At 40.2% G+C, this 24884-nt stretch overlaps 1 protein-coding gene and 1 long non-coding RNA gene across 7 annotated transcripts in view; one reads left to right on the plus strand and one right to left on the minus strand.

Moving 5' to 3' along the window:
- The window catches only part of KCNC1 (potassium voltage-gated channel subfamily C member 1), a 123643-nt gene that overhangs the window by 37682 nt on the left and 61077 nt on the right, over positions 1-24884 (minus strand). For all 6 annotated transcript variants that reach the window (XM_062608863.1, XM_062608859.1, XM_062608864.1 and 3 more), the window contains exon 2: positions 548-1481. In XM_062608863.1, coding sequence (XP_062464847.1) covers positions 548-1481 — 934 coding nt within the window. The remainder of the gene's footprint in view (positions 1-547; positions 1482-24884) is intronic.
- LOC134158684 (uncharacterized) overlaps positions 1-24884 on the plus strand; it is a 52183-nt gene that overhangs the window by 4059 nt on the left and 23240 nt on the right. Inside the window, exon 2 of the long non-coding RNA XR_009962868.1 lies at positions 10657-10762. This is a non-coding gene — a long non-coding RNA (uncharacterized LOC134158684). The remainder of the gene's footprint in view (positions 1-10656; positions 10763-24884) is intronic.

Consider the following 24884-nt stretch of genomic DNA (forward strand, 5'->3'; position numbering starts at 1 on the left):
ATGGTTGTCCTTTCAACTTACTAGGCACCTAGTTTCTGTAATGAGATGTACAATATCTGCCATTTAAAACAGCTGAAAGGTCCCAAATGGGAACAAATGAGAAAGCATCAGGCTGTTTCGAATTCCAGCCCTGTTTTGTCAGAAAACTCTAATTGCTGAGTACTTGGCTCCTACTCTGCTCTATGAAGCATTCAGCTCTCAGGAGCCTCTGAGATGCATTACACAGTCCAGCAACATAGCTGTAGAACTCTCAAAATTCTTCCACTAGAAGCTTTTCAAAATATCTTGAGACTTGTATGCCCTTAACCAGGACCAAAGTTTGGGCTCCTAGAGCGTGCTCTCATCCTTAGTTTTGCTGATCAGCCTCCACTGTACCATTTGTCCCTGCAACCTAGACTTCACACATATTATTCACTGTGTGATGGTGGGACTAGAATGGATAAATGTGCTACCCATTGCTCTAAGAAAGCAGTCTGGCTGAATCTTAAATCACTACGCGGGATGGAGGTTAACGGTCAGATGGACATTCCTCTAAGAGGTTTCCTACCTGCTCTGTTAATTTCTAAAATTTCTTCTTGGGCCAGTGGGCAAGTGTCGCTCTGAGTACTGTGGTGTGGAGAGTTTACGACAGATTTACAATAATTGGGGGATCCCAGCTGGGGTGGCCTCGGGATATGCTTCTTTTTTTTCTTTGGTAGCTTCTGCTTAGCCATAGCTAAGGAGTAATACATTCCGAAATTGTTCACAATGACAGGGACAGGCATGGCAATGGTCAGCACACCGGCAAGAGCACAGAGGGCCCCAACCAGCATGCCTGACCAAGTCTGAGGATACATGTCTCCGTAGCCCAGGGTCGTCATGGTGACAACAGCCCACCAAAAGCCGATGGGGATATTTTTAAAGTGTGTGTGTTCACTGGCACTAGGGTCATTTGGTTTAGCACCTATTCTCTCAGCATAATAGATCATCGTGGCAAAGATTAAGACGCCCAATGCCAAAAATATGATGAGCAGCAAGAATTCATTTGTGCTGGCACGGAGGGTGTGTCCCAAGACCCGCAACCCAACGAAGTGGCGGGTCAGCTTGAAAATTCGCAGGATTCGCACGAAACGGACTACGCGGAGGAAGCCCAGGACATCCTTAGCAGCTTTGGAAGACAGGCCACTGAGTCCAACCTCTAGATAGAAAGGCAGTATGGCCACAAAGTCAATGATGTTCAAAGAGTTTTTGATAAATTCCACCTTGTTTGGGCAGAAAGTGACTCTCATCAAGAACTCAAATGTAAACCAGACCACACAGACACCTTCAATGTAGGTGAGAAAGGCTTCAGTTTCTGCTTCCCTGTAGTGCCGCACCTGGGTGTCATTCCCGATGAATTCAGTTTCTGTCTTGTTCACAATGGGGTTAAATCTCTCATGGGTCTCGAGGCAGAAGGTGGTTATGGAGACCAGAATGAAGAAGAGGGAGGCAAATGCCACATACTGTGGAAAGAAAGGAGAGAAATGTATGTTAACCAGTAGTTTAAGTACAGGGGCTTTGATTCTGAAACACCAGCAAGAGACAAGAGCTGTATTAAAACTAAAGATAATGCCAACCCTTCTTCCTTTGGGCTTCAGATGCCAGGTCTCAGCTGCAAAGATAGCCTAACATTCAAACTTGGAGGGAGAGCAGTATATAAGTACACGCTAAAATCCATTCCTATACCGATAGTGGTTTAGTGCGTGTGTAAATTTAAGCAAGCATTTAAATCTTGCTTAAATCTTGTCCCTTGGTTTTCAGGTTAAAGACATACTGAGATTCTACCTTCCTGAACTTGGTCTTCTGTTACTTCCTGGTCTTTAGTAATAGAGTACATCTTCTAGGACAATTGTCATGCAAGAGCCTTTTTGCAGTATTGTGTCAGTAGTATAGTGGCTGCTTCCTGCTCCTAGCTTAGTGAAAATTATGGTATTTCAGATCTCAGTAAAGTGCTAGTAAATGCTAATGGCAGTCTCAGGTGGGCTTTACAACAGCAGAGTCATGCTTGGCATCACCAGACTTTCTTGCCAAATCCGAGGGACAGATTGAGGAACAGTCACATATCAAACCAAGCTTTCCTAGGGTAGGTGTCTCTGTCCTCAGTTCCCTTCTCCAGATCTTTCAGGACTGGGGGACAGGGAGGGGAAGAGAGAGGTTTCAAGTAAGCCTGTCAGCTGAGCTGAAAAGAGACAGACCTATTGGATTTTACCAGACAAGGTTTTCTGTAAGAGATTCTCATTACAATGTAAGACTTCTACCTACTGTAACAGGCCCTGCTAAAATGTCTGTCCCCATCTTTCTTATAAGCCCCCTTTAAGCACTGAAAGATTGCAAGAATGTCTCCCTGGAGCCTTCTCTTCTCCAGGCTGAACAACCCAAACTCTCTCAGCTTTTCTCAGGCTTTCCTCAGCCTAAAGGAGATCTCTTGTTTGTATTCCAGGATAATTGAGGGGTACAGTCAGACTCTTGCAATCACATTTCCTCTGCTCAATCCTCCTTTAATCAATTAAGTAGTTTGCATGAATTGAAGAGGTCTCTGTGTGTTGGAGGGCTAAAACCTCTTTCCATTCCACTCCCTACCTCTGTTATCTTCCTGTTTGTCTTGTGTATCACCTTGACAAGAAACATCACATAAAATACTATTTTACTGTCTTCATGAGCAACTGTGGTAATTAAAATATTAGTCAAATATTCTTATGCTGTCCTGCTCTTCATACTGTCCCTTTTTCAGCAGTGTAGCCAAAATAGGGATTTAAAAGAACAAATTTCTTCTAATTATCTGTTGCCAGTAAATGCAGTGGAATAATCTAAACACAATTGCTGCCAAAGGAATAGACCAGTTAAAAATAACCTATGCTTCAAGCTACCTGTCTTGTAATCAAGATGTCCCTCTTGTCTGCTGTCGTGGGTAGACCTAGTGCAGAATTACACTTGACCTTCCATATTGGCAAACAAACACAGAAGCAAGGATTTGCCACAGTTTGGGGTGAACCATTTGCCAAAATACAGAGAAACTGGCAGAGAATAAAATCACGGAATTGTTTAGTTTGGAAGGGCCCTCTGGAAGTTGTTTGGTACAACTTCAAAGTTGGATCACGTTGACCAGGGTCTTGTCTGGCCCAGGTCTGAATATCCCAAAATCCCACAGCCTCTCTGAACAGCCTGTGCCAGTTTTTGCCCAGTAAGAGCAAATAAGCTTGGAAGGATACAGAAGCAAACTAGCTCTTCCACTTTTCAAATTCAACTTTGTTGCCTAAGAGATCAGAATTTAGCCATTGTCACAGATTTAAAAAAAATACAAAGAGTTCCTCTCCCTAAATGATTCACGTTATCCTAGCCTTGTTATGTGATGATCTAATATGTGTGCTGATATATGCTAAAATCAATGTCTGATATAAAATAGTTGTCTGGAAGATAAACAATCTGGAGGTTAGGGAAATTGAGAAGCAGGACTGTGGGTATCTTTTTGTAAGATTCTCCTTTTAAACAGGGAAATTTCTCAATGCACAGTTTCTCCATCTGTAAAATAGATCAAAAAAAACCCCACAACAACACAACAAACCCAGCTGGTGTTTGTCATGTGCTTTGTGGTCCTAGTTGAACGTGTACAGGTTCTATATGCTTTCATTTTAATGTTATTAACTTAGTAATGTCAATTATGTGTATATTTACCCTGGTATCAACAGGCTCCCTGAAAAATAAGCCAAAGAGACTTTTAAGTGGTCTGTTTGTGTATGATATTGTTAACACTCAGTGCTTAAGTAGAGGGTAATACCCCAACTGTCTGAGTATGAGTAAAACAAGAAACAAAATGCATCTTGCAGTAAGAACTCAGAAAATGTTCCTAGCAGCCTCAGCACGTCTGCTTTGTTTTAGCCTAGAGCAGATTTTTACTGTAGAGTCACAGAGCCTTGAGAATTGAAGCTGCAGAAGGAAATGCTGACACCTTAAGTCAGGTAGCACTCACAGATGAAAAGCAGAGAGGGAAATAAAACTGTTTGTTGTGGTTTAAGCCCAGCCAGCAATCCAGAACTACACAGCCGCTTACTCACGCCGCCCCCCCCCCTTCCTCCCCCCACTCCCAGAGGGCTGGGGAGGAGAATCAAAAGAATGTAACTCGCACAGGTTGAGATAAGAGCAGCCCAGTAACTAAGGTATGACACAAATCACACCACCAATAATAATGACAAGGGAAATAACAACGGAAGAGAATACAACTGCTCACCACCTGCCAACCGATACCAGCCCGACCCGAGCACTGATCTAGCCCTTCTGGGTAACTGCCCCCAGTTTATATACTGGGCATGATGCGGTGTGGTATGGAATACCTCTTTGGTTAGTTTGGGTCAGGCGCCCCGTCTCTGCTTCCTCCCGGCTTCCCCTCCTCCCTGGCAGAGCATGAGACTCACAAAGTCCTTGGTCAGAGTAAACATTACTGAGCAACAACTAAAAACATCAGTGTTATCAGTGCTGTTCCCAGGCTGAAAGTCAAAACCACAGCACTGCACCAGCTACTAAGAAGGAGAAAAATGGCTGCTGCTGCTGAACCCAGGACATTCACTAATAATGACCTGAACACTAATCAAACCAATGGATTGCTCTTGTATTATTTAGTGGTTCTTAATCTTCTTTCTCATTACATTTTACAACAGAGTTTCTCTTCTTCCTAGGATCTGAATGGGCTGGGGGAAAAGAGTGAGGATATTATGAAGTGATGATGGCATCATAATGGCAGCTAAAATTTTCTTTCATTTAAAAAAATACCTAAGTAAAGTGTTTGAAGTGATCAAAACTCTTACCTGCTTTTACATATGTGGATGACTCCTATTTCATTAGAGATGCTGCTGCTATTCCTTTTTTCTGGCTCTAATACCAACAAAGAAAAATCTCAAATTGTCCAAAACCATAGAAGCCATAAGGGAAGGCAGAGAGGAGATTTTAAAAGGGGATATTTTAATTTAAATATAAATTATGTTAAAATGTCTTCATTCTGGAGCGAGAAGAAATTACACTTCTGCATAATTTCTGTTAATAGCAGATATATTTGAATAAGATTATTTCAAAAGAGTCTAAAAGATGTCTTGCCCAGAAGTGGAGAATTTCATCATGTAATTCACATTACCTCTGATTACCTCTGATTCTATCTCTATCTATCTATCTATCTATCTATCTATCTATCTATCTATCTATCTATCTATCTATCTATCTATCTATCTATCTAAGAGGCTGCCATCTCCCTGCTTCTCCATTGTCCTATGTCCAACCTAGCCATTTTTGTCAGTGCAGTGTGAAGTGCCGATTAATTTGGAATAATAGTTTTTCACATCAACTTTGCATAGCTGTAAAAGAAGCAAGGTAACAGGATCATATCTAGCTTGTCATGAATAACGAGCCAGTATCTTTCCACTTAGCGTGCATGTTTGGAGTGGGGACCTGGGAAGGGACAACTTGGCTGAGCATTTGGTAACAGGGACATTACTCTTGGACCACAGACAACAAGAAAAGTGGGTGGTGGCAGTAAAAGCTTCATGGCTTTTGCAAGTTAAGTTTCAATAACTTCAGAGTTTGTTTTCTAGTAAATAGCGGTCTACACACCACACCACTCGTAATTCATTCCTGATCATGCATTCAGAGTGAGTTATTAGAAGGTGCATACCACAGAAGGGTGCTCTTCTCCCCTAATACTGCTCAGAATCATTTAACAATCCTGTCTCAAGCCAAATGGGAGAAAAGAAATAGATCACGCTCAGAGATTTGTCAGCCTCTCCCTTTGCAACTACTAACAGAAGTATTTAAAAGGTGTTTCTTAATCCGTATCGTTTTATAGAGAAATTCAGGAAATTCTACCCTTCCCTGAAACTCTGGGTGCAAGGCAAAGGAAGATGGTATTTTGTTTGAACTGCAGCTGTTGAAGGATCAGGAAATTTTTGATAGAAGTGGCATCATCTCTTTATACTGATCTATTCAAGTGAGATTTGGTTTCAATGACAAAAATACTTAAATCACTACCTCATAACTCTCCTGGTCCTGTTGAACCAACAAAGCATGGGAGCTAAGCAGCTGTCATCTTAGCTTGTATGAGTAGGGTGTCTGATCAGCGTGAGATTTGCTGATTCTCCATAGGTGAACTCAGGACTTGCCAACACTGAAGTGGGAGATGAGAACACTCTCACCTTTGTCTCCACAGGAGAAATGATGCAGCTATTAGTGCTGTGGGGCTTCCAGAAAGTATATTATGATTAGTGAGATCCAGTATGTTGGCGTTGGGTGTTTTATTTTTTTTTTTTGTTTTGTTGGGGGAGAAAATGGAGGGGAGTCAGGGAGCAGGTGGGGAGAATAATAAAAAAATCCCAAGTCGAGTAATTTTTCAGGAAGTCTATGACCAGTAAATGCTGTATATTTTGCAGCAACAAGCTAGCCTCAGAAGAATTTCAGATCAGTGCTGGCAACCCATGAGTTAGGTGTCTACAAAACATCAGTCACTCAACTATACCCAGAGTCTTATGCTTTTTGCTAGCCTGCATAAACCCCCATGATTTCCATTCACAAGGCATCTCTTAAGATACTTACTCACTTTCTTTTACAGTAGTCCATCTGCTTGAGGTTTGTCTCTGAAAACTCTTACACCTGCCTGAAGCAGCCAACATTTTCTACTTGTGATTGGAATTGCAAAGCTTTGCCTAGTTTTTATTTTAGTCTGAAAGCTGTACTTTAACCAATCTTCAATTAAAACTCAGTCCATGTATCACCAGAATGTTAACAATAGAGATCTAACAATCTTTTTGCTGCAGTTCAGCTGAAGTATGGGTTAAATGAAAGCTGCTTTAAAATATTTAGCTGTATAACCACTTTATTATCTGTCAAGACCGATTTTTCCAGGCTTTCTTAGAGATATGGACCCTGAGTCAAACAAATGACTCATTCTGAATGTGCAAGTAAATCTGCTGAATTGTTGAAAGAAATACTGAATCTGTGTGACTGATCGAATGACTAAATGTAGGCACATGATACTAACAACCAGATAATGCTGTGGAAGTGAGCAAGAGCTAGGACTCCGTCAAAAAGCAAGCTCTGTAATATTCCATTAAGAATCCTAATGTAAGATGTTTCAAGATCCTTTGAGCAATGATTATGAAATTAAAATTATTTACAAAGGGAAAAAAACAGTTCTGCTTTTGTAGGTGTGATAAAGTATACAAAGGCACACTCAGATGTAACCACCAAGCTCTTCTGTGAAGGGGGAAATGATTATCTTGGCAGTCTGTCTTCTTTCAGTGAGATGATAAGACAATCAATAGAGAAGCTCACACCAGCAAACATACTGGTTCACTCACAAGACTATTCAGATTCATGTTTCCTCGCTGAGACAAATGGAAGAAGTAGGCTTGCAGACAGACAAAGCTTGCTCCAGAGTCAAAGAAAAAGTCCACTAGCAGCTCATGGATGAAATGGTTATATAATGTCAAAAAATATATGACAGCTTGCAAAAAAATTTTGGACTGCTTGGTGGCACACAGACATGAAACAGCGTCTTAAAAAAAATGTGCAGTCATCTGTGGAAAATATGCTTAAGTTATTCGGTGTTGACATTGCAATAAATAAATTAGAAGCAGATCTCTCAAATGTTATTCCTAGCAGGCAGCCATGTGCTTTGACAAGGTAGTTACTGGGATAAGAAAGACTGCATCAGAACTAGAAGTATGGTATGTACAGTATTTCTCAGTGACCACATGGCCAGCCAGCTGGTCACCAGGGAAAGGTTGGAATGGTTCTTCACAAGCAAATTGTCCAGTTTCATTTGGATAGATTAAATCTTGTGATTTAATAGGAACATTGCCACAGAAGAGATGTGAATTTATTTTGCAAGCTTCCTTGCTACTCCCTAGTCTGACTGGTAGTGAGAAATATATGGAGACAGTATGGTGGGAGTAAGAAATATTTCATATTGCTCAGCAACAACTCAAAGGGAAGTTCTTAACATGCATAGAGTCCTGATCCAAAAGCCCCAAGACATGTGCAGGTAGGTGGGTATACGGGACAACACAGAAGGAGCTGTAAATGTGAAAGTAATCCTCACATCTCTTTGAGGGACTGCAGAAGTGTTCATTTGGTAGGGACCTCCAAATGTCATTCCCCTGTCCCAAAACACAGTGTTTGATCATTCCTGAAAGACAGCTATATTGACTGTTATTAAAGACCTCTAATGATGAATATTGTAGAAATCCTGCAGGAAATGTATCCCAGTGCTTCACCACATTTTATCTGTTGTTTTTTTTTTCTAATGCCTAACCTTAATCATCTTTGTTACATCTTACGCTTACTCATTTTTGTCATACCAATCACAGACAGCTAAGCATTTAGAAATTTGCAGATGTTTTCCTTCTTTTGTAAACTAATAACTACTAAAAATTCAAATGTTCTATGTGTCCTAGACTCCTGTTTTCATATGCTCATGCTTTTGCTGCATAAGTTCAATATAGTTATTAATCTCATTTTCAAATGATGCCACACACTTTTTAGCTGACAGTTCTGTCAAATGCCCTAGAATTAAAGAAAATGAGAAAGCCAGGTATCAATTCACATGGGAACATAAACTAACATGACAAATAAAATCAGGGAACTTGCCTATTATTACTAGTTTTTTCAGTCTTTTTCTGTTAGGCACTACGTAACCTTTTTTAGGACTTTGCATACTTCCTGTTTTGAACTGAAAAGGAGAGTTTTGTAGCAATGACTGGTGGTAGTGTCATGCATTAGGATTTTCAGGATCTCACCTCACCACCTTTGTTCTGGATGCTATTTTATCTCCTGAGAAAATCACACTTCCTTCCTCTCTAACTTGCTGCCAGTCTTTTCCCCCTTTTTGTTACAGCTTCCGCACTGTGGTTTGCCCAAAGGTGGCTCAATTCACGCTTATACAGAGTACAGCCTCTCTCAAACATATGTTTAGAGTGGTGCTAGAAGCCTTTCATAGAGCAGGAGACACATTTCTGTAGGGTTTTATGGCCCACCCTCAGTGCAGTTTGATTCGCCAAACTCAGCTGTGCACTAGGACTCAAGGAATAAAATTGTTTTGGGCATGAAGCAGACAGAGGGTACTTGGTGGTCTCCAGCTCCATTACAAAGAGTGTGCCCTGCTTAAATATTTTTTTGCAAGAGGAAACACTCTAATATGTGGAGGTATTAAGTGCAAAACTTCACAGGGAAACACCAGAAATACGTAGCAAGCCTTTGTCCTGAATACAGAACTCCCTAACCTAACATACAAGGCCAACTTTTCTCCTGTGATTTTTGAGCCAAAGTATTTGGAGTGAGTTCCAGATTGTGTTTGTATTCAGACAACAATGCTTCTGCTTCAAGACAAATTAAAATAAGCAGCTGTCAGATCTCTAGTGGCTTAAAATGTGGGTAGGCTGGCTACATAACCACCCTTGGACAGCGTGTGAAATCTCTCTGCACATCCTCCATGTGCACTCACCAATAGCTGGTAGGGTGTGTCAGTCAAGATAATGGCTGCTCCTATGCAGGACTAAGGGGAAGATCCAGAAGGCATCAGCCCCCAAAAGTGAGCAGTTTGGGTCTGCAGTGGCTGCAGTGGTGGAGTCCTTAATCCAGTTTCTCCCCAAAAGCAATACTGTAGCAAAAGTAATTGTGAGAGAACTCCTTTTGGAGATGCAGACCAGCTTTTTTGTATTTGACAATGGAGTTTTGAAACCTCGTTTTCTAACCTCTCCATGAGAGATGTTCCAAAAGTCTTTGAATTCTGGGAGCAGCTAAGTGCTTACCCTCTGATAGTTGAGCTGAGCACCTCAGAAATGAGGCACTCAAAATAACACTCTGAAAAACTGGAAGCCCTGGGATCCCTTTGGTGTCACTAAATGTTGAGCTCAGGATTTCCTGCTTTTACTGCAGCTGATATACATGGATGTCACAGATGGTGTAGTCCCTGAAAAGCCAGGCTTCTTAACAAGGTGGCTGAAAATGAGGTGTAAAAACCCCAGGCATTTTGATGATTGCTTCATTTTAGTGAAAACCTTTTTCATTAACTTTTTTGTTTTACAGATAGTGACTAACAGTGTATTGTAGACACTTTTCCTCCCACAGTAATTCACTTAGCTTAAGCCATATCTATCAATTTGTGCTTTTAAAGCATTATGGCCACCATTCTTTCCTTAACACTGCAGTGTGTAGCAGAAAAGACCTAATAAGCTCCTAGATAGCCTAAATATATTAAAAAATACTGACATCTTTCGTTCCTTTGTTCTACAAAACCTAAATACCAAATATCTAAATTATCTGGTCCTATCACTTTATTCATTTGTTATAAAACATTAAGAAACTCCAACAACTATTACAGCATATGAGAAAATATTTGGGAAGGCAAAAAATGTTTTCATTCCCAGTTTGGCAGAGACTATTACACAGATTAATTTGTGCAAGGATAATGCATTGGATGGTAGCATCCTCGCTCATACAAAATCTCTACTGACAACAATATTTGCCAGTACTCAGTTTTGACTGGCTGTAAGCCATTTTAAATATACGAATTAGTGACAAAATAACTTAGAAAACTGTGTTGGTAGCTTTTTTGAGGCAACTTCCGAAATAGTCTTTGTCATATATCCTGTCTTATCTTAGACCACCAAGATTGAAGGTATTGGACCCAGTGAGTGCTGACTGTTTTTTATCAATATCGAGTTCTCAGTAAGGTGTTATGTTGCCTGCAACACACGATCGAGGAATGGTAATGTATATATTCATGGTAATGCTCCAAAATATAGAATACTTCCCCAGTGCTAGTCCCCACAAGTAGCTGAAGAGTTTCAGAATTCACTTGCTGTGGCAGAGTGGCTGCAGATTTCCACTTAATAAATAATAAAATCCTAAGTGTATATGAAGATGTGTGTTACTGATGGTAGAATAAAAAGAATCTTTTTGTATATGTATAGAATAAGATTAAGATATAAATTCTAAACACATGTATATATTTGCACACATACTAGTTATACTATATTACAATACTACATAGTATATATGTTACATACAATGTCCTGCATAACATTTATAATATGCATACAATAATACATCATACTAATATATAACTTATATAAAACCTATAATATGCCAAATTACACCTAGAAATATGTTAAATATACACACATGTTTATATATTGGGTATCTAATACTTGTCTCAAGGACTGTGGGGATGCCTGGCTGTAAATGTAATATTTAGGGAAAGCAATTTTTTTCTCATTAGTGAGCACCTTAGTCTGTTTTAACTATCCTAGAGTGTCTCTTTAATCTCTTTGAATGCTGTCTATATCTTTAAGAATTATTGCTCCTATACATGAAAAATAAGAAAAATGTCCTTTTGCTATGGAGTTTGATAACACTAGTTAGTTAGATTTCCTATTTTCCAGGATGTTCTAGTAACTCTTTAACTTAGGCAGCATTTTTCATTTCAAAAATGCCTTCCAGAGTTTGAGTTTGCCTACATAAAAAGAATCACTTTGGGCTTGGCACAGAGGCTCTAGTTAGTTCTTTCTTTGACCATGAAGATATCTCTGAAATACTGTGGCAAATCATGTGCCTGTTAGGGACTTCAAGTGATTACAAGGCACACTGTGACCATAGAAAACCTCAGGAAGAGATAGGACAGCTCTAACCGAAACTTAAGAGGGCACTGGCCATCCCATGAGCACTTACCATAATATTCACTACAGGGTAGTTAGTACATGTTCCCCTTCCCCTCACTGACAGCACTATCCTGATTAAAAGGGGAGGGATCATCCTTTCTTTCCCTGGTAAAATATTTTCTCTTACTGTGTATGTTCACTGTACCCAATCTAGCCACACTAGTGCATACTTACAGACAGACAAAACCTCTGTGCTTACATGCAGGAGAGCAATTGAAAAAAACCTGTCCTCATTGTTATGTTTTTAAGGCTAAATTAATGAGTCACATATAGCAGCTGTGATACTAACCCTCTATCAGTTAACCCTCTCCAATAAACCAGGTTGATGTCAGCAACTGTGAAGATCTTACAGAGACAGGATTTCCAGGAGTACTGCTGCAGGGCTAGTTGCACAGCACTGTCATCTTGCTTGCAGCAGTTCAGAAGTGCTCCTACAGCCCTTTGCAGGTAGCTACTGGGAGAGCTACATTCCCATTTGGTGCTGGGCAGCTGCCCTATCTCCCTCTGTTAAACCCTCTTAGTTGGGGCTGTAAAAGGCTCAGCACTACTGAGACAAGGAGACTTTCAAACATCTACAGTGAGGTGCATAAACAGCAAGCAAATACTTACAAAAACAACCTCTCATGCAGTCAAGCTTAAAAGAAAGATGGAAGTAAAAGGAACCAAGGTAAGCCATAGCTTAAACCTAGAGGAAAATTGTTTTCTACATAAGGTGAAAGCAATTTACAATATTTAAGAGGTTCACTAGCAATATTATGCAACTGTGTTTAGCTTGCATCCTGCAGTACACTCAGCATCTTGTGGGATAATAGGATCCTCATCTTTTATTGCTTGCTGTATTCTGGCTGTACCAAATACAGCACCATCTGTGCTGTATTTGCATTTCTCTAGTTTATTCTAGTGCACGTAAAGGTATGATGTGAACTGTGTTTGAGGAGCCAACTTAGTTTCTGACTTCTATCCTCCAATATAAAGGAAATATCCTTTGTTTGAAGTAGCTTTATTTGAATATTATTCACCTACCTGCGCTGCAAAGAACCTGAAATATTGCATAGCATTTAACAGTGTGAAGCTCTTTACGCCTTGGAAGTGCTGTTGAAATGTTGGCATATAGGTATCAATCTCTGCAGCTGTTTTGTAAGGCAAACTAAATAGATACTATTCCCTAGAAGAGGTGATTGTGAGGCTGAAATGTTAGAGCCTCTGTTTCTCAAGTGTGGTGTTTTAACTTTGACTACACAACTACCAGTATCGAGGTCTTAGACTGGGGCTAAATTAGGAGCTATCATTCAAAATGTGTCTTACTAACCAGACTTCCACAAGGATGGGTAAGACTGTCAGATTCTGAGTGCTGAGCTGTTTTTAGGATACTGTGTCTGGTAGCCAAGATACAGTCCCCCAGAACTTGTGTTTGCAGAGATCAAAGCCATCCAGTAGAGAAGTTCCAGCCCAGTCTTTCAGCCATGCTCTTCCTTTTAACCTTGCAGCGCAGTGAGTCCCAACATGTAGCAAACGTGAAGGGTGAGGGTAGAAAGGATGGGGGGCAGTGCTGTAGATTTACATAGGCTCTCAGAGGTTTGTTCTTCTTGTGCAACTCTACTACACCAGTACCTCTAGAACTGGCCACTCCGGGTTAGAGAAGGGTGAGAACTTTTCCAGTACCCTTTCTAGTGACTGCAGTAGTTTGTCATGAGACTCTGAACTCCTTAACACTATGATTTCTTATCATATGTTTTAACAGGATCAGACTGACACCTTATGAAAATCTGGCCTGTAAGGATATTTTGGGTTGGAGACTCATTAAGTTTGAATCACCAGAAATCACTAATCACTTTTGGAATTCTTCTCTAGAATTCCCTAGCAATTCTTCCCTATTGTTTCTTCTCTACAATAGGCACAAAGCTGCATTAGAAATTAAGGGAAAATGGGTGAAATGAACTGACATTGAGCATGCATTGATTCCAAGAATGTAATTTTTCTCTGTGAACAGCTGGATGAGTTTTATTTTCTCTCTTGAATGTGAGACAGCCTGCTGTCCCATGTCCTTTCTGTAGCATACCTTTCTTTGCTTAAAGAAGAGCATGGGCAAACTATTACATACAAAAGTCTATTTAGAAATATGGTCTTCAAAATCAAGGAGGGGTCTGGAATGCTGACTTGTTTGAAAAAAGTAATTCACAGACTTGTGGGCAGTAAGGTAAATACAGTCAGCTACAGGAAACAAGTGGGGGAGAGGGTCCTGGGTGTGAAGTCAACAGAGGAGAAAGCTGGAACTTGCATTCAAGTAAGATATTCTGTTAGCTGGCAAGGATGGAAAATAGCATTCACCCCAGAGGGGCTGTTTTCACCCATTACTTTTCTGATTCTTGAGTGGTTTGTGGGAATTTTGTGTTGCCACAGGCCTGCTTAGGGCATGGACAATGTGTGAGTGAACGTCTAGGAGAGCACAAGAAACTACTTCCCAGGCAGAAAATGTTAAGGATTATTTTAATGCACAGAACTAGTTGGGTAATTAAAAGGTGCCAAAATCAAAGTTTGTGATTATTTTTAAAAAAATGTTTGTTTATTTCTCCATCAGGGCTTGAAGTATTTTTATATTTAACTTGCAGTATAACCTCAATGAGGAGGAAGAGGAAGCTTTCCTTTGTGACATCTTCCTTGAATGCCCTGTGCTTTGGGAAAGGTGCACAACTTTCCAGAAAGACGGAAAAGCCCTTTTCTCATCTTCATGTATTAGGTGCAAACAACTTCCATAAACACCTTACTTGCAACTTGGCAACATAAATGCTCCTCCAACCTCAGGATAATTCAGAGCACGCCAATTTGAGTGCAGTAAATTGTTCCCTGCATAAAGCTGTCCCTTCTGGATTATAAGGAAAATTATCTTGGGTACTGATTGGAGTCAGTGGAAATGAATGCACTCCTGTTGCCACCTCCTTTGCCTCAGAAACAAGAACCCAGCATATCTTTCCCCCCCTCCCCTATGTTTCATTAATCAATCCAGGAAGCTGCCCTATTGTGGGTAACCTTGATACACAGAGAAATTGAAGTGTGGTAGGAGTCCATTTATGCACTTTCTTCCAGTGAGCCATAGAGCTGGTTTTTGATGTGAACTGTTGTGCTAGGTATGTGATGACCAAGTTCTTCATGACATAGTCTCTCTGAGAGCTGAAGATTTGCAACAGAAAAATTAGCTTATTCTTAACGTGGCCTTGTGGGCTGAGAAAATTTGCATTATACAGACCTTTTGTCTCAATGCGGGTGTTTACATAGTACTAGGATTTTTTTCCCCCTCTTCAAAATAGTCACAAAAGTTGGGGCGTGAGGAATTGCCAACCGTATTTTAAAGGAGGCGTAGCCATGGTAACTGAGGTACCTTCAGTTACCAAGGTAACAGATGCAGCTTGACTGCCTTGCTGGAAAGCCAGACAAATCTACCCATGATCTGTTGATTTTAAAATCCTTTATAAATTGTTGAGCTATTTTAGGCACTTAAATCCATAAATCAAAATGTCTGAAAAATGACCAATGCACTTGACTATTTATGAATTATTCACCCCATTTTTATTTCCCCTTATCAATGTATCTAGGCTTTTCCTGCTCCTTTTTCTTATTTATTGTTTAGAAAATGTTTTTTTTCTATCTGAAACATATTATTCGTATTATTGCTGATTTTAAGTCTTATTCATTGGAGAAATCCTAGTCCCCTCCCAATACCCCCTGCTCTAGTCCTGCAGTCCCTGAATGGAGTTTTCTGTACTTCTGTCCTGAAACCACAAAATATGTTTTGCTAAAAATTTGCTAATGACTTAAATCGATACAATTTGGAATGAGTTCCATCTCAAACAATCAATACAGGCCCAGTGATGTAGAACAGGCAGGCAGGTAAATTGGTATAAATAAATACACAATTGATTTTACTTTTAAAAACAAATTAGGACATTTGTAGTCTTACCAAATAAGATGAACTGCAACTTACACAAACAAGTGTATTCCTAGGTTTGTCTTCTCTAATACTAGTAGTGAACTTGTTACTACTTATAGCTCAGTAACTCTTATTCCTGGGATAATATGCGTAATTTCTTGGCCTAAAAGCATGGTTTGCCTATTATTAAACCAGGTCATGTTTATTCAGGATTTCCCCTTATGAGCTTGTTTTTGATAATTATTTGTGGTCGCCTCTGCTCGTTAATGAGCACTGAAGGATTGCATAATTCCGTATAAATTAGTTATGCAATGGGCTAACACACTTGTGTCCTGATATGCATGTGCAGTGAAGGCCAGGACCTGTCCTTCAGACCCTGCCTCTGGTGTCATTGCTAGCTTGGGTGGGTGCACCAGCACTACATGCCTTTGCTTTCCTCGCCCCCGTCTGTACTCTCCACTCTGCAGACTTTGCCACTGGCTTATGCGCACAAGGAGAAGTATAGGAGAACACAGTCCAAGTGGAGCAGAATGCTGAGACTCTGAGCTGCTTGACTCTGGAAGGAGGATGTACTGGGATATACAGTCCAAGGTCATCAGAGCTGCATGAGCATAGACAGCTTGGGTCTGGAAGGAGCGTAGCCATGACATTGTGTACAAGTCTCTATGATCTGCCATTCCTAATCTGCTAATTTTGAGGTATTTCCCCTGCACAGATGACTCATTCAGGAACATGCAGTGGGCATAGCACTAGGAGGCAAGCAAAATCTAGCTCTTTGGATATATGAAGTGCCTGCTGCATTCATTTCTTGTGTTTATAGCTGTGTTGTTTCAACAGTAATGCCAAATCTTACAGTCTAAAACCAAGTAAAATTCTGAATTGCTGAAAAGGTGAGTTGTAGAAGGTTCCCTCAGATCTGTTCATTTTGAGGAGTGATGTCAGCAATGCTGTAAGACTGGCAAGGCTAAGAACCTGCCATTAAAAACCCATAAATATTTAGGCAGATGTCATGGGATTTAACACAGCCATTGGATTTTTGAGGTGCTTGGCTTATTTTCTCTGACCAACATGTGCTTGCTCATGAGCATGTCATTACGGTCCTCATTATTCTTGTGTAATGACCACTAGTATGAGTCATTCTTGCTCAGAAAATCCTATTCATTCTTCATGTGCATCAACTCCTATTAGATGAGCAAATCTGGTAATAGGTGTTGCTTTAATCCTAGGGTTTTGCCATCTCAGATGAGACATCATTCTTAGAAGTCTTGGAAATGAGAAACTCCAAAGGGTATATCTTGTACATCCTGCTGCAACTGGGAGGCCTTTCCAGGGTTATTCAGGGGATTGTAACAGTTGAGCCTTATCATGCTCTTTCATCCCATATTTACAAGATGTTGGGGTTTTTTTTGCTTAGCTTTTCCCTCCAAGGTCAAAGTGCCTTTCAGATTGTTGCAAACTACTTTTTAACCTCTTTAGTCAGTTTCTTACCAGAAATGGATATATTGACTTGGTTCAATCTGTCGTCTTAGTTTCAGTTATTGAAGGCTGCAAAGGTATCTTTTGGTTTTAGAGATGGTTGCCTAAAAAATAAGGATGGGGAATGCTGGGATCTCTTCAAAGCTCAGTTTAGATTGGAATATTTTTAATTTGAATATTAACACTTCCCCTGGTATTCAGTTGAAGCTTAAATGTTATTGTTGTTATTGATAATTTGTTATCATGCACAGACATGTTTAAATTGATAGCATGTTATAAGGATTTTACTTTTCAATACCACAGTTCAAAAAATCTAATTAGTCTGCCGGTTTGTCTGCCTTTCAAACCTACTCAACAAGCAGCTCAAGTACACGATGTTCTTGTCTGATTCAACTGACAGATACACTGCACTTACACAGCCCTCCTCATCGCTTGCCAGACAGGGAACTGTATCAAGATAGCTGAGCTGCCTGAACATAAAGAGTATCTAAGCTGATTCAGTGGCTCATGAATGCAAGCAGAATCATGCAGTGTGTTTATTACAGTGTCATGCTCTTGTATGTGGACTTGAATTTCTGACTTGCTCTCTGGGATGAGTTTTCAACGTTGACTAGAGGATTTCTCTTCCCAGCTCTCATTTAGGTTTAAAAGTAGCCACATGGCTGAACTTTCTACTCTAGGCTTTGAAATGCCAGCTGGCGTTGTTACCTGGGAGATGTTTGGGAAGTGGCCTGGTTTCATTAATCCTGTGGGCCAGGGACTCTGGATGTGATGTGGTTGTTAAGGCTAGAGCTAAAATAAAAGGTAATTGGGTCAAAGATGGGGAAGCAGAGAACAGAGAGGTGTTACTTTGTTTACACCTGCCTTTGTATTTTTCGAAGAAAGCTCATATAGTGGAATATGCTATGTCAGGAATTATGAAAAAGAGAGGGTAACTGCTGATCTTCCCCTGAAAGGCAACACTGAAGTTTCCTTCCACTCCTAACACAAAGAGTTTCATAGCCGTTGATTTTTCTGAGTTATAAATGGGTGTTGGGTTGACCTTTTAGCCACAGTCTTGTAAGCAGAAATTCAGGTAAAGCCTCTGGTTTGTCACATCTTTCTAGCATTTGGGAAAAGTACTAGGGGTCAAAAACAACATACAGAACTAGAGCCTATTGGCTAATGGTACAGGATGGTGGCTATAGGAGCTGGAAAACCACCTTCTTTGATGTGCTGTAACTAGATGATCTCGCTTTCCAGTGCAGTCAGTCTCTGCTTGGCATTGCCATGGCTGCCTTATTTTGACCCTTTAAACCCATTCTCTATTTGATTTGTATGTGCAGACAGCTTCTGCATTCTGGGTTCCCTTTCCCATCTGTGTGTGTGTGAAATGGGGGGAGTATTTGCTCTTAGGTCCTTCTGCTACTTCATATACAGAAATAGACTGGAGCCTTCTGAGAAGGCAGTAAATTCTTCTTACAATACCAGGGACATGTACCGCTGGGTTAAAAAAGGAGTGCTGGTGCTAGTCTGTATTTTGGAAAACAAAATCTTTTTGCCCTCCACCACTCTGAAAAATATATCTATTGTGAGGAATCAACGAAATACGAAATGGGGAGAAGGTGGCATGTCTAAATAGGATATAATGAGTAGCTTTAAAATAAGGCATCTCTTTCATTCTAGCAAATGAATTGACAGAAGCTGCTGTTAGTTTTTTTTCTGACAGCTTTTTGTCCTATGTGCACTGCAGCACAAATATTAAATTTTCTAAATTGCCCTCAACAGGAGATTCACCAGTACTGCAGTGACTGTATCTCCCGTGGGAATACTTGCAGCTTTCAGCTGGCTGGCTTGGTAGGTGGGTTAGCAGCACAGCCCAAGCCTGCCAGCTGCTTGGCTAGAGGTGTTAATGTGTGCTCTGTGGCCAAAGCTTAAGGGGTGATTTTTACTAATAAGAACAAGTGCTTTGAGGGAGGGTGTTCCTATAGGTTGCATGCAAGACTGTGCTTTCAATTCTTTTGTTCCTTGCAGCCAATTTCCCTTTCTCTTTATTCTGGGGTTTTATCTTCTACAGCTGAATTGAGGAGCAGTGTGCATGTAAGTGGGAAGAAGCAAGTGATGAAAACAAGGAAACATGACATTGCACTAATTAGCTCTCTGCTGCTTGGCAACAACTAAATACTACTTGGGAGCAATAGGAGTAAGACTGAAAGGAAAAGCAGGAGGCTGAACTGATTTAGGATTTGACATATTATTTATTTAATTATTTATTTTATTCTATCCTTTTCTCCTTTTTTTTTTTTTTTTCCCCAATTCATAAATAGGAAAATAGGGTTGAGGCTGAGATCATTCCCTATCCTAGCACATTTTCTTTGACGACATGTAATGTCCAAACAGTATATGTTCATTAGTATACTAAGTCTTGGGCATTGAGCAAGGACTGCACAGACGTGGAAGTGTGGTGAGATGTGATTTTCCTTTCCAGAATGATGGAGATGTCTAGATACAGATTACTTTGTTAGCATGATAGAGGTTTGCTTGCCTTTGGCTGCCCAACCTTATTTGTTTGCTTGTTTTGTTTTCATTTTTCCATTAAAGCTTACTAAGTAAATCTGTATTCTTATGCACCTTGCTCAAAGAGAGATCTTTGCAGAGCTTTCAGCTAGGAAAAAATTGCCATGTTTCTTTTCCTAGAAATCACCAAGGTCAGGCTAGAAATAACCAGGTGCTCTGTGGCATTGGGAAAACAACGGGAAATTAAATATAATTATTTTGGATATAACCTGCTTGAAAAGAGATATCATCAAAGTAGAAAGCATATTAAAATCAAATCTTCACCTCCATTTCACATAATTGTCTAGAACATGCCATTGAGACTTGCAGAGTACTTTAGGCTCCCTGTGTCCAAGTTTGTGCCTGACGGCATCTGCATCACTTGGTGGAATGCCCTGAGCTGATCCTCAGCCATCTCCCTCATGATGCCCCAGTGAGGATGCAGGTGGCTCTCCCTTCGCACCCCTCAGCTGCTCCACTTGTTCCTTGCACTGTGGAATTAGATTAGTCAGTTTTATGCCTTTATTATTTGCAAGTGACACTTTAATTTTCAGTCTGCTAAAAACCTGCTGTGCAAGGTATCTGATAAGTTTTGGTATCAATGCCTTGCAGAATCTCAAATGTGTGAGCCTGTCCACCAGCTGTCAGAAAATAGTGGCTTTTTTCATCCATTATGATGGGCTTTGTTGCTTTTAATAACAGAAAAAAAAAGTGTGCGGGACAGGAGTATGTTTGCGTGAAAAGAACATCAGATGCAAACAAACTATACAGAAGTTATAGAAAAACTTAGTGGTTGGAAAATAAAGCACTCCTGAAAGCTTTTTAGACCAGTATTAGGTTTTGTATTCAGTGATCTTCTCCAGAAATCTGTTTTTCAGTTGTAAGGCCACATTAACAGCATATGTAGTAGAAGCAACTCCATTGTATTTGATGCTTACAGACCCTTTTCCTACAGTGAAGGTCATGCTTTTGCAGTCGGTTTCTGTACCTGGAGCAAGGTGTAATGAGGCATCAGGATTTCTAAGTAAAAGCCCAACTTGAGACACTGTCTCAAAGTTTGGTAGCAGTGCATACTGATTTATATTAATGAGGCCTATTACTTTATCTTTTCTCACATAGTAATTGCGTTCTGATCTGCTCACAAAAACCTCAGTCCAGTGGAACTTATTTCTACAGTGGTGAGTGAAATTGCAGAACTGGCCTCTCAGTGTCAGCTAATAACTTTTTGCACTTTACTACCTTGTAGGTTTTTTACCTAAGTGGGAGAAAAACAGGTGGAAAGGAGAGAAGAAAAAGACAGTGTTCTGTTCCTTCTCCCCTAGAAATCAGTGGTGAAGATTAATAGTTTTGTGTTAAATGGCTTTTCCCATGAGCATATCTCAAAATGATTTACGAAAACTGATACGCTAGCATTAATTCTCCTTTTGTGGATGGGGAGGATTAAGCTGCAAATATGAAATTGTTTTTGTTCACTAGTGAAGTATATATGCGTCTAGGAAATAAATAAATACAATCCAGAACTTTATGTGGAATGTAGATATGGTAAAATGTCCCTTGAGAGCAGGTATTGCTTTTAAACTATGATGTCAGTGAGCATTCTGGCATAACTAAACATGATTCATTAAGTCAGTTTCTTTGAAAATTCTGTTAAGATAGAAGTAAATGGGGCAGAAGCCAGCCAGCTTTTAAATGGTAGCACTGTGGCTTATGATGCTTCTATTCATTTGCTGTATTAATGGTACAGCTTAATGGGACAGTCAGAGAAAATGCAAACATAAGTCTTTAGTCGATTTAGCCTGTTAGGCACGTTTTGAATGTAAGGCCATTCAGAAAACAAAGTTCTGTAGTCACATTTCATGCTGTGTTAAAATTAGAACAAAAACGCTCTTATCTACCTCCAAGGATGTTTTGCCTTCAAAAAATGATAGAGCTTGTTGGCTTATTTTTCCTTGACTCATTATTTAAAGAACTGCTGAGACTGGTAAAACATACAGGCTTCATATTGCAATTTCATTTGTAGGCTTGTAATTTATTTAAAAGAACATAGTTGTCCAATTAAATTGGTCAAGGCATAGCTTTGGGTTTTATCCTCATTATGAGTCTAAATTAGCAGATTTCAGGAAAACACTTTGTTGTGTTTAAGGCTGCATTCAGGGTGCAGCTCTCAACTGTGGGCTTAAAATTATGTACAGTGTGTGTTTTATCTCCCTAATGTCCACATCCAACCAAATTATGGTAACAGAGGAGGTTGGAAAGATAACAAGAATATCACAAATGAAGGTTATTTAGCCCCACAGGAAATCAGTTCCCAAGTAGCTATTAGTGAGTGATGAGACTGGTGGGAGAGCAAGGACAAACTGTATGTGTATATGCTGCATTTGTGAGTCTGCTCACTGGCTTTATTCTGGGAAAATTCAAGTTTTGCTGGTGTTCAGAATATTGAAATCATGGAAATAGTTGAAGACTTTGCAAACTGGATGATCAACATTTTCTTGGCAGGCTGTCCTTTTAACTTGGGCATCAAGATATTCATGATAGACCTCTTTGTCATAGAGGGTTATATTTACAAAACAGTGTGCATTTTTTTTTCCCCAACTGGGGAAGTAACTGCTTCCAACCAAAACTGCCAGAGAAAAAACATTATGGAATTTGTCTGCTCATTGCACAGAACTACGTGGTTAGAAGCACAAAGACTATTTGAGGAATGCTTACTTTTATTCCTATTCAGTTGGGGAAATAAGAAACCCATGTATATCATTACTTTTGCAATTTATAAGTATATGATATTTAGAATTGTATCCCAGGGGGGATGATTTTAGTCTGAAGTGACTTGCCTGACTGAATTAAGAAGCTTCTTGCAGAGTTAGAAGCTATGTATGAGTCCTTGGAGTTCAGTACTTGAGCTGCAACACTGCTATCCTTGCACAAAAACAATCCACCTAGGCCAAAATAATGCTGCTGTTGAAATCAGTAGATATTCTGTGGCTTTTTTCAGTGTGTAGAAAATTCAGCTTCTGATGTCCATGGAGCAGTTAGTGTCCTTTGTTCAAAGCTGTCTGCAGTCACTAGAGCAGTTGTGAACTTTTCATTATTGAGCCAAACTCACTCATAAAAACTCAGTCTATAGCTTTTCCCTGTCTCAGTTTCTTGTTGCCGTGTTGATTTTGCAGTGCATGGAAAGTTTATTCTTTCCACCTATAATCAATTTACTACATTTTGTAGCAGCTGATGAAGTGATAACAAATATGTTTGTGGGGAGGAGAGACACCTTTGTGTAATCCATTGGGTGCATGTTGGTGATAAGTGAAAAGGCTGGACAATGCATTTGGGATTAACCTGTGTTCTGCAATAGAGCTAAAGCTCTTGCATCTGTAAATGTAGCAGGGGATCTGTTAAAATGGAAATTTGGTATCCTATGAGAACAGAACTAGTGGATGCCATTCGTCATTCTTTTGGGTAGGCTAGAAAAAGATTACAGAGGTATCCTTCAGGATCACTACCCAAACCTAGCAGTTTGGTCAGATCCCTCACTTCTGAAGGGTATCTGTTAAATATTTGGTTTTACCAGGCCTGAGGACTAGAACATCAAATGAATCCTGGTTTCATCCCTTCTTCACTGTCTTATTTTGCCAGGGAATATGCACTCAAATACATATAGCCAGAGAGAAACATTGGCCCTTCATGGTAGGGAAATACCTGTCCTTTTAAACTAGGTTCCTGATTCTCATGCTGTGGGTCTCCTGAGGGCAGAACATGATGTCCCATATTTATGAAGGACTGCCAAGAAGTGACGTCAGTGGGGCAGGCAGTGAAATTCCTGGGCACAGTCAGGACTTGATAATGCCAGTAATGGAGGAAAGCAGCCAGGTCCTGGTGGGAGTGAGGTGGGAGTTGGCAGTTGTTGACTTTTGCAGGGGAAGAGAGAGGCAGAGTTAAAGCAAAAGTACATATGCAGTACATGCTAACTAATTCCCACTTCACAATTCACATAGCAAGTTTGCATTGTTGGCTTCAGCTTCAAAATACTGAATTTTATGTGTTTGTAGGTCTGTGCAACAAAGATACTGGTATCTTCCTCTGTTGTCCTCCATTTTATGTTGAACTATACACCCTTGAGAGAACAAATGCTGCAGCAGCAGATTTATAGTGTCATTCGGACAGGCGTTGGTTATGCATGCGAAGTCCAAACCCTTTTTCTTTATTAGGTTACAGCTGGCGTTAGTTTTTCACTACCCAAACTAGGGCATTTGACAGCGGGTAGCAGAAGGCAGAAACTTCAAAGCTCATATTTTGCCTGTATGTCAAGCATCTCACTAAGCTAAGAGAAATATCTAAGCTTAATAGCTCTATCTGAGCTCCTGTATCCTTTTTCACTAATGACGCATCATAACAACAGCCTGCACTGATCTTTCACCTAGTCTGAGGCACGTCAACTTTCCTAGCTGTTATCTGCAGAAGTCCCATGTTTTCCCAGCATGCTGTAGCCTTGTTAATCCTTGTTAAATTGGAATTGGTGGTGATGTGGGGAGGAAGGGTCACTGAAACAGGACCAGAACTGCTGGAATTGTATGCCCCCAAGTGAATGTTTGACAGTGAAGGAGCAACCCTTCAGCAGTCCTCAGACCTCCTGGACCCCATCTCTCCACACAGAGGTTCAACCAAATACCCCAGATCTACAACTTCTCATTCCGAATGCCTTCTGCCTGACACCATCCCCCTTCTCCCAGCATCCTGCATATTTGCAGATACTAGCACAGCAAATTGATGTCATGCAGTGATGTGGGAAGTTCTGCACTAGATAAATTGTTTTGTGACTCCATTTGACAAAAATATTCTCTCCTCAATTTTCCTTGGAGCCACAACAGAATTTCTGCCAATGTGGAATTTGGCATGGGAGTGACTAAAAGCTAGAGGGGATCAGTGTGGAGCTGAAGTGGTGATTTCTATGCAGTGGTAGAGGAGCAGAAGAAAAAGTTGGGCTCTGTGAATGTACTCAGAAGCAGTGGGTATACACAAGTGAATTCGAGTGTAAGTGGTGGGACATATCCCATTTGCTTTTTTGTTTTTATTGCAGCTAGAAAAGCTGCATTATCTTTTTATGTGAATCTTGTGTTTGTTCTCAGTTCAGCTTCCTGACAGGAAAACAAACTGTGGCTGGATTGTGTTTTGCTCAGGGCTGTGTAATTCTAAACAATGACACATTCAAGCATTGTGGTATGTACACCTGGCAGCCT

The sequence above is a fragment of the Pezoporus occidentalis genome, unplaced genomic scaffold (assembly GCF_034315485.1).
Source record: "Pezoporus occidentalis ecotype Australia unplaced genomic scaffold, CSIRO_AGI_Poc_V1 ctg131, whole genome shotgun sequence".
In the NCBI taxonomy this organism is placed as follows: Eukaryota; Metazoa; Chordata; class Aves; order Psittaciformes; family Psittacidae; genus Pezoporus; species Pezoporus occidentalis.